This window comes from Bicyclus anynana, chromosome 21 (genome assembly GCF_947172395.1).
Source record: "Bicyclus anynana chromosome 21, ilBicAnyn1.1, whole genome shotgun sequence".
Classification (NCBI taxonomy): Eukaryota; Metazoa; Arthropoda; class Insecta; order Lepidoptera; family Nymphalidae; genus Bicyclus; species Bicyclus anynana.
In genome coordinates, this window is record NC_069103.1 from 3,310,224 (window position 1) to 3,320,431 (window position 10,208).

The following is a 10,208-nucleotide window of genomic DNA, read 5'->3' on the forward strand; positions in this document are numbered from 1 at the left end:
ACTTTACAAAGATCAGATATAGGTGTTTAAGCTGACACTACGTATAATAGCGAGTAATCCAATAAATTCTCACTTGTTTTATTTAGAAAATGCCCCTTTCAGTATGAAACTAGATAAAAGTTTCATGGACAGCTTACAAAACGAAAACCCTCATTTTTTGGTTACGCCAACATGACCCCTGTTGAGTCTCTCGTGGACCCATCAGGACAAATTTGGGAAAAAATGGTTTAAGTATTTTACATATTCTTTCCAGTCAACAAACAAAATGCTATCTACAGCGAATACGAAAAAGAAGATCCAACTAACAGAGCCGGCTCTAAACATAATGCACATGCTAGCGAGCGTCAAGAAGATAAAACAGGGCGATTACAGCGATTTCCAAAAAGCTACAATACAACCGAAGAAAACATTAGCGCAAGAACTGTTACGGAGAAATAACCACAACGAAGTAAAAGTCGACCATACGAACAAAAAACTAGATCCATTCTTCTACAAAGAATGCGTTTATTATCTAAGCAACTATGGATCTCATGTGGCGAATATAATGTTTTATATGAAGCACAGTAATTTGCGCGAGGTCATACGGTACTGTTACGACAATGTGGTGGAAAAGGAGACCTTCACTGATTCCGTTTACATGGAGTGCTTGAAGAAGAACAAAGTGAATGATCTGCTGAAGGCTATGAGTGATATGGACAGCTCTTTGGAAATGTGGTCGGTAAGTAACATTAGTTTCTTTGAACTTGATACAAAGTATTTAGTCATGAAACTATTCCTATGATAGCTATCTAGATTCTGATTTCCGTCATCCGATTTATTTCGAGTATTCTGTGAGAATACCTTGGATATGCCTGGGCTGGAATTCAAATCGGACATATCCACGCAGCGACAGCGGACAGATGCCAAAGAAGTCCTCTGAATAGACTCTGATTTTGATCAGAGATGGGATTTGTGTCGAACCACTTTTAGTGTCACTGACACTTGATTTCAGGGATGTAATAGAAGTAGTTTTATCGGAACCGAAATCGGAATCGGAGTTTTCAAATTTGGTTTATCGGAATCGGAATCAAAATCGGAGGCAGGGTCAGTTTGTTTAAGGACAAATAAAACATGATTTATAGTAAATTCTTTTCATTTTTATTTTTTATTATAAAATAAAAAACAACTGTGAAAAAAAATTGGCATAATTCCAAATAAACAAAAGATAAAATTAATGAATTTAAAGTTTAATTAAAATTAAAACCCAAAGTAGCGTGTTACATTTGGTTACATTACAATAAATGAACAAAAGCTAAAACAAATTAAATCAAAATGGACTCCAAAAGTAATGTATTGTACTTTATGAACAAAACCTTTGATGCTTTGTCTCCATCCAATCTATTTCTTAAAGAGTCGTAAATTAGGCCAGCACCACTAAAAAGTTGTTCGCTAGCTACCGAGCCCGGTGGACATGACAAATATTGCCGGGCAATTGATTGTAGGGGCTGGAATTTTGTATTTCCATTTACTTTCCACCACAATAACGGATCATCACTAATACTTATACGTTTTTGAACATGTATGAACCTGTTCGGCACAGGCCGTCGCGCGCCGCCCGCTTTGTTTCGTTCGACCTCCGATTAACATCCGATACAAAAGTATCGGAACCGAAGTCGGAACCGAAAGTGTAATAATAATCGGAAGTTCCGACTTAACGGAACCGGAATCGAAGCTTCGTTACATCTCTGCTTGATTTCAATAAAACAACACTTAAAATATGCTTAAAAGCTAGTCCAAACTTAGCTTTTTCTATGAAAATCAGTCAATCTTTTTGCAAGCGATCAATGATGCTTGAACGTATAAAATCGCAAAGATGATAATTAACGTGAGTTAGTAGGAATGGATATAGCAAAAAAACGTGAGTAGTAGGAATGGATATCACTTCCTACAATAATCATCTGGCGTCAAACGGAAGGGGTTCTTAGAATCGGAAATAAACGCTGCCAATCTATACTTAACACTCATGACTCAAGGCTGCAGTTCGGAAAAGGGTCGTTAGGAGAAAATTCATTTTAAGCCTATACATCACTTGATTGTTGCTGAAGATGCGCGTCAAGAGAGAACTTGCCTACTTATCGCTCTCTATTGTTCCATCGCAACTAAAGAGAGAACTAATAGCGGTTTCTCTTTCGTTGCTTTTTTGCGACTTGTGATGACTGTTACGTTTCTTGCCAGGAATACATAATGCACATCTGCCGGACACTGGAGGTGGGTAAGAAGCTGGACGCACTGTACGCGCTGCAGTGCGGCACGGGGCAGCACGCGCGCGCGTCGGCGTCGTGCGCGCTGCTGTACTCGCGCCCCGTGCCGCCCGGCAACCCGCCCTTCGCTGTGCTGCTGGCGCGCCAGCACCACCTCACCGCCGCGCTACACCACCTCACCCAGTGCGTGCCGGTCACCAACAGTAAGTGCACACTGTACGTGCGGCACGGGGCACGAAAAAAGTTAAAGATCATGTTGAGGATCTGGACCCTTGAAACTTGAACATTGAAGTAAAACTTCTTTACGCACACTTGACTTTGGGAGTAAGTTGGCAAATGCGTTATGAATAGTGCAATCGGGTGAGGCTTTTAATATACTTGCTGCCATCTACAGGTATAGTGAAACAGTGTTTGTTATTTTAAACTACCAATAGATGGCGTTTTTAGTTCTTAGAACTTTGAAACAATCCCTATTTGTAAACTGCAAGAACCTGTTGCGATGCAGTTATGCCTGTGACTTATAGGTGGCGCTTTGATTTTTATTTTTGTTCTAAGTTTTACTGTGTGTTCTAAACATACTCGTTTTTTTTTCAGAGATCAACGATCCGAAGTCCATCCAATTCCATCTGGACAGAGTGACCATAGACAATCTAATGACAACGATATCTCGACAAATTGAACTAGCCAAATACCTTGCAAATTGTGAAGCGTGCGGCAGACTGACTGAGAAAGTCATCCATGACGTCATTCCTGCGCAGGGGGGGAGAAAAGAAGAGGGCGATCACAGACCCCTGACACTTTTTGGGTCGAATACAGATAAAATAAGGATTGTGGCTTTGGTTTTGGCGTGCGGCCAGACTGTAGAGAGTGGATTGGATTTGGCTTTCAAGTAAGTCGATTTTATGGTTTAGCTATATGATTAGAAGTGACAACACGTGGTTATTTCGGTCAATGTTCATTAATCACATAGTCTATCCTGGAAACTATCTTTAATGTAATTTGGCAGCTTTAACAAGGATATATTTAATGCATTTTTTATACAATTTTAGTTGCCGCACCCATTATTAAAGGTTTAATTATCTATTAAAATTTTATTCGGCAATCATCACTTTTGGATCATTAGTTACTTATTATCAGACTTTTTTAACGACCCCACAGGCCTGCCTCCTTATCCTTTGGGTATTTAATATGGAATATATGAAAACGCAAATTTAAAACCAGAATATTTTCATTGCAGGATAGTGAGCGAGCACAAGCTGGACTCGATGAACATCTACATCCACGTGGCCAAGTACCTCGTCAACGCGGACCGGTTCATGGAGGTCAAGAGTCTCGCCAAGTGCATCCGATCTTCCAACGAGACGGCTGCCAGGTAATATACGGGTACATTCAGATTGGTCATGTTGTGACAGTGCTTGTTGGCAGGCTTATGATAATATGTCTGACCAGTAAGCCTACCGCGACTCACGACATTATAGCGCCGAACAGGTAATATCGCTATCGCTTTTGTTGCTTTGGGACAAAAGAGAGAACGATATTTCCGGTTTGGTCGCATTTAGTCTATACTAAAGCCATACTCGAGGAGTACTGTTTACAAACAAACAAATTAGATATGAGGGTAGACAACGCATATCTTTTCATATTTTTTTTATTTTAAATCATGCATTGTTGTTTTCTAAATTATTATTAAAAATACATTAACTATGTCTAATTGTTTAAAGCTTATTAACAAAATTTATTTTCACTAAGTTAAGACCAAGTTAATTATAATTAGTATTAGGTGTGAAATGACTAGCGATTTATACCCTCATTGCTAATTTGTTTGTTTGTAAACAGTACTTCACGAATATGGCTTTAGTATATGTGTTTTCACGAGGTATGTCTTGGCGCGCATGTTACGCCTAATACGTATGTCTGTAAAAACACACACGCCCTGTAGGACGTTTGTAGATACGAAAATATCTCCTACGTATTAGGATGAGTTGTTTCATTGTAACCAAAATGTTGGTGGCAGGAAACTGTTATAATATATGTTGGATGTTTGCAGTCTGATGAGCGACCAGGTGCTGGAGGCGGGCACGGGCGCGGTGGTGGCTCGCTGTGAGGCGCGCGGGCAGCTGCACGACGAGCAGGCCGAGCTGCTCATACACGACATCACCAGCCACGCCATCAAGGTGAGTGGATGTTCAACTGGTGAGCGACCAGGTGCTGGAGGCGGGCACGGGCGCGGTGGTGGCTCGCTGTGAGGCGCGCGGGCAGCTGCACGACGAGCAGGCCGAGCTGCTCATACACGACATCACCAGCCACGCCATCAAGGTGAGTGGATGTTCAACTGGTGAGCGACCAGGTGCTGGAGGCGGGCACGGGCGCGGTGGTGGCTCGCTGTGAGGCGCGCGGGCAGCTGCATGACGAGCAGGCCGAGCTGCTCATACACGACATCACCAGCCACGCCATCATGGTGAGTGGATGTTCAACTGGTGAGCGACCAGGTGCTGGAGGCGGGCACGGGCGCGGTGGTGGCTCGCTGTGAGGCGCGCGGGCAGCTGCACGACGAGCAGGCCGAGCTGCTCATACACGACATCACCAGCCACGCCATCAAGGTGAGTGGATGTTCAACTGGTGAGCGACCAGGTGCTGGAGGCGGGCACGGGCGCGGTGGTGGCTCGCTGTGAGGCGCGCGGGCAGCTGCACGACGAGCAGGCCGAGCTGCTCATACACGACATCACCAGCCACGCCATCAAGGTGAGTGGATGTTCAACTGGTGAGCGACCAGGTGCTGGAGGCGGGCACGGGCGCGGTGGTGGCTCGCTGTGAGGCGCGCGGGCAGCTGCACGACGAGCAGGCCGAGCTGCTCATACACGACATCACCAGCCACGCCATCAAGGTGAGTGGATGTTCAACTGGTGAGCGACCAGGTGCTGGAGGCGGGCACGGGCGCGGTGGTGGCTCGCTGTGAGGCGCGCGGGCAGCTGCACGACGAGCAGGCCGAGCTGCTCATACACGACATCACCAGCCACGCCATCAAGGTGAGTGGATGTTCAACTGGTGAGCGACCAGGTGCTGGAGGCGGGCACGGGCGCGGTGGTGGCTCGCTGTGAGGCGCGCGGGCAGCTGCACGACGAGCAGGCCGAGCTGCTCATACACGACATCACCAGCCACGCCATCAAGGTGAGTGGATGTTCAACTGGTGAGCGACCAGGTGCTGGAGGCGGGCACGGGCGCGGTGGTGGCTCGCTGTGAGGCGCGCGGGCAGCTGCACGACGAGCAGGCCGAGCTGCTCATACACGACATCACCAGCCACGCCATCAAGGTGAGATTATTTAATGTATTTCACACAGAGTGGGTTAGAGCAATTGGCGTAAGTCACACCAATGGGTGTCAATTTATTATGTGCTGTTTGTCGTGGAACTATTTCAACATGCGTTTAAAAAACTTAATTACTATTAAGGCTTTAGTTTTAACTTTCAAGTTAACGAATATCTACTTTAAATTACTAAAAATAAAATGGGTTTGGAACATAATTGGGAAAGTTAATAACTTAACTTATTGATGAAGTAAAATTAAACCTATTTTACGAGTATTATTTTAAATTTTAGAATAATTGTATAACTATCTACTACAATCGGCATATTTTATACCCGTTCCTAATATTAAATACGTCAGCATAGTACTTTGTATCTCCAATATTTAATAACAATAAGTCTTAACAACAGAGTTTTCTAACTATGTGCAATAACGCCTATGAATGGACATATTATTTTATCATAAATCATAAAAAAGAGTGCTTAAGATTTTCATTTAGATTATATCATACAATTGAAGTGAAACTTGAAGTGTACAAAAAGGGATAGTTTCAAAGTTTTCTAAGAGCGCCATCTACTAGTAGTTTACAATACCAAACACTGTTTCACTCTGCCTGTAGATGGCAGCACTTATCTTGAAAGCCTCGCCCGATTAAACTTTTCATATCACATTCACGGACTCCCCAAGCCAAGCGTGCGTACATCAGTTTTTGTTGTACTTTTAAAAAACTCACGTAGGACTCACGTTGTCAGATATCCTGCTACCTGGTGTGCCGGAACGTGAGCAGCGCCTACATCCTGGCGGCGCGGCACGAGCGCACCAACGACCTGCGCAGAGTGCTGCACGAGGCCGAGCGCCTCGGCAACGACCAAGTGAGGAACGCGTGCCTCAAGCGACTCACCTCCAGGAACGTGCTAGTATAACCTGCCGCCTCCAGGCCTAACCCACTGCACGAGAAGTAGGAACGAAAGTAGGCAGAGACGTCGTATGGTACTTTATCAGCTCATTTATGAGCTGTGTGGGCAGACAGGACATCAACGCGGCAACACGAGAAGCATATTGTGACTGCAGCGAAAGCGATGCGTGCCAAAAGATGAATAATTTGATAATTTTGGCTACATATCATTCTTTTGTTCTATTGTAACATAAGAGATAACTTAAATATCGTTTTGTTTTGTAACGTGACGACCGAGAGAGCGATATGTAGACAAAATTATCTTGTTAGTGTGTAGTAGGCCTAAGATATACTCTTATCTCGAAAAAAACGTTGCGCTGAAACAAAAGAGAGCGCGATATGAATTCCGCTGCTTTAAGTCGATAATATGCCTTTTTCTCTTCACGAAGATGTTGCAGACGCTTACTGGTGTGCCAAATATAATGAATGACATTCTGGCGACGCGGCACGGGAGCATCAATGATTAACGAAATTATAGATTTAGGAGAAAATCATGTTATTTTATGGAAAGTTTAATAGTATTTTTCCGTCACAATACATAGATGAAATTTGGCTATTGTATGTTATTTATTGCATTATTATTTATTAGATTATATCATGGACGAAAATAAGAAATTAAATAAATTGCTACTTTCTTGCATCATAAAATTAGAAGTGCTACCATCAGTTTGTAATAAGTGATGTATTGCAAACATACTGATTAAAATATGCCAGCTTTAGTATTGCTATTTTACCATTTATTTAATTATACTATAAAAAGTTTAATTTGAACTGACAATTGTAATATTATTTGCTCTTCATAGAAAAACCGCTGGGTGCTATTATACTATGATGTGATAATAATTACTACATATAATATGTAAATAAACAATGAATTCATTATATTGAACTGGCGTTGGTAAATTATTAAAAAAAACATGATAGTCTAATAAAATAAAAAGTTAAAATTTAAATTAATTTACTGACACGAAAAAATACGCTAAATGAAATGAAAACTAAGTTTTTGGACTAAAAAAACGCTATTTTGTCTTTTGAATATATGTAATTAATATAAAAAGCTTTATTTAGTTAATTTACTTAGTTACCTAATTATGTTTACATATTTTCAAATACCTAAGGCATGATATTATGTGTGTAATAAAATATCTTCTTGTTATAATTTACTCAAATTTTATCATATATAAGATGTGTATTGCATTGTTAATTTATTGCATTAATTGGTCTCAATCTTGTGATATATAAACTGTTAGTAAGATCAAAGAACAAAACTGTACTGAAAAATGAGTCTTTTTTATTTTAACCCTCAAACAGTAATTTGGCTTTGTGGTAGTTTTATATTAATTTTCTTATGCAATATTTAAACTAGATTACCAAGAAACACACATGGACAGTAAGTATCAAATCTGCCATGTTTTGCAAAAGCTTCTAACTTCACACTCATCAGTTTTAGTAACAAAAACAAATAAGAACCAGTAGTATTTATTTGATAAAATGTATTTACTTTATATAAAAAATGTGGTGCATGGACAGTTAGACCAGTAGAAGCATGTTTCACATCTAGCAACACTCATTTATTTTGTTGGATATTTACATGCAACTGAATCTTGAAACCCTTCAACAGAGAAAACAAGACCTAATAATCATTATATAAAAAAATAAAATAAATAACTCATTGTATTTAGGTCTAAATTCATCAAATTAATCATCTTGCCACAAAAATGGCAACCATAGATTCTTGACATAAATGTTGCTAGATGTAAAATTTCAAAGCATCAGTCGGTCATCACCAGTTACATACAAGACTCCAACTCTTCATCTCACAGAGCGAAGAGCACACTTCAATGGAACTTGACGCACACAGATTTAACTGCACAGGTTGTGTCAAACATCTAATTACCACAGTGTTACCAGTGTTACCAGAAGTAAAAAAGTAATTTCATTGCCTTTTTACATTTGTAAGTTATTATGAAACAAATTTCATTATCAGTTTATAACCTTAAAGCAGATATAGTAGGGAAAGAATCAATAACAATAGACATTAGACATTATTTAAAAATTAATGATAGGATGAAAAGAAACTCTGGGTACAGCCAGCAGTTTCTGCTGCTAAAACCATTCAGTACAAATTCGAGTTTTAAAGGACCTGCTTACTATGAATTTTGTAGGCTTACTTGAAATCTATGTATACTAAATATTTGACACAATCTGTAACACTCACAACACTTCACATCATATAAATACTAATTATATTGCTTCAGTCTCTTATATTGACCATAGATAACATTACTGAGCAGCCATTGCCTTTTTCTTAGGCTTCTTTAAACGTTTGAGCCCATTGACACTAGTTTTCAATAGATTTGAGTAGGCCATAGTGAACTTTTCCACATCTCCCTGCTCTATGACTGTTGATATTTTTTTGCTCCGGGATTGTGCTCTCACAAGACATTTGTACTCTGGGTCTTTGACTGCTGGTGTGCCATCCCGTGGATGAGGTTTCGTTCTACCATCATCTGTAATAAAACAAATGGAAATTTTTGTAATCTCTTACTTCACTTTTATATACTAATATTATAAAGAGTTTTAAAGTTTGTTAGGTTGTAGGTGGTGATCAGATATACTGAACTGATTTTGAAAATTCTTTTTTGAGTTTTTTGAGTGTCTTAAGCTGTTTTATTGTAATTTTAGTCTAGAGCAGTGATAGCCCAGTGCATATGACCTTTGCCTCAGATTCTGGAGGGTGTGGGTTCAAATCTGGTCTATGGTATGCACCTCCAACTTTTCAGTTGTGTGCATTTCAAAAAATTAATTAGCATGTGTCTGAAACAGTGTAGGAAAAACATCATGAGGTAACCTGCATACCAGAGAATTTTCTTAATTCTCTGCGTGTGCGAAGTCTGCCCATCTGCATTGGTCCAGCGTGGTATACTATTGACCTAACCCCAACTCCTGTCTTTCTGAGAGGAGACTCAAGCTCAGTAGCGAGCCGAGTATGGATTGATAACGTTAATAAATAAAAAACGGGACTTAATGCCGTTACTAGCTTCTGAGCATCACCACAGCGTCAGTGTGTCTCAAATCACAAAAATATTGTTGGTTTTAACATAGAAACTACTTACATCTTTTCATAGTCATAGTTACAGATCCCGATGTTCGAGCCTTTTGGAATAGCTTCGATAACTCTGTCAAGAACTGAAATTTAAATAAAATATTTTATTATGGATACCTCAAGTATAAAAAACACAATAAATTATCGAATACATATTCAAAAATATACCTCTTCATTTCCTAACAAAACCATGATTTTGACTTGTGAAATCCAGTTTTAGAATACCATTACAAATGCTATTTACAGTCCAATAAACTTAAACACTTGTTACGATAAAATTCATTACTTTTCACTCATTTTAAAACTCTAAAATTGTCATTTTAAAACTAGAAAATAATTCTTTCGTACGGCTGACGGCTCCACGCAAAAATACACGTTGACGACTTGTTGACATTGACATTTGTCACTGACAGTGTCAATATGTAACTCGCTGACAGTCGTAGACAGAGAATGTGCCAGTAAAAATCAAACAACTGATAATCCTTCTTCATTTTATTGATAACATAGCGTTAAAAAAGCAACCACCCCAATAGATACTGTCACCGTTTGCATACATGATTACATGCTATTGCATGCTATATAACAATATTAAACTATACGATGT

At 40.0% G+C, this 10,208-nt stretch overlaps 2 protein-coding genes across 2 annotated transcripts in view; one reads left to right on the top strand and one right to left on the bottom strand.

Annotated features, from left to right (window-relative positions):
- The window catches only part of LOC112047208 (zinc finger FYVE domain-containing protein 26 homolog), a 28,274-nt gene extending 20,495 nt beyond the window's left edge, over positions 1-7,779 (top strand). The window contains exons 13-18 of the mRNA XM_024084235.2: positions 254-718; positions 2,215-2,443; positions 2,835-3,129; positions 3,478-3,612; positions 4,288-4,414; positions 6,296-7,779. Coding sequence (XP_023940003.2) covers positions 254-718; positions 2,215-2,443; positions 2,835-3,129; positions 3,478-3,612; positions 4,288-4,414; positions 6,296-6,466 — 1,422 coding nt within the window. The 3' untranslated portion in view covers positions 6,467-7,779. The remainder of the gene's footprint in view (positions 1-253; positions 719-2,214; positions 2,444-2,834; positions 3,130-3,477; positions 3,613-4,287; positions 4,415-6,295) is intronic.
- Positions 7,780-7,961: 182 nt separating this feature from the next.
- On the bottom strand, positions 7,962-9,993 carry LOC112047210 (signal recognition particle 14 kDa protein). The gene is made up of 3 exons (XM_024084239.2): positions 9,773-9,993; positions 9,615-9,687; positions 7,962-9,008 (listed from the first exon to the last, which is right to left on the bottom strand). The coding sequence occupies exons 1-3, from the start codon at positions 9,794-9,796 to the stop codon at positions 8,782-8,784; spliced, it is 324 nt and encodes a 107-aa protein (XP_023940007.1). The 5' UTR covers positions 9,797-9,993; the 3' UTR covers positions 7,962-8,781.
- Between the last annotated feature and the right edge of the window lie 215 nt (positions 9,994-10,208).

What these genes read in the sequence shown, in the direction of transcription:
- LOC112047210 (XM_024084239.2), bottom strand. Translation starts at nt 9,796, where the DNA reads ATGGTTTTGTTAGGAAATGAAGAG. An exon ending in TTTTGTTAGGAAATGAAGAG is followed by an intron (nt 9,688 to 9,772) that starts GTATATTTTTGA and finishes TTTAAATTTCAG; the next exon opens with TTCTTGACAGAGTTATCGAA. An exon ending in AACTATGACTATGAAAAGAT is followed by an intron (nt 9,009 to 9,614) that starts GTAAGTAGTTTC and finishes GTTTTATTACAG; the next exon opens with ATGATGGTAGAACGAAACCT.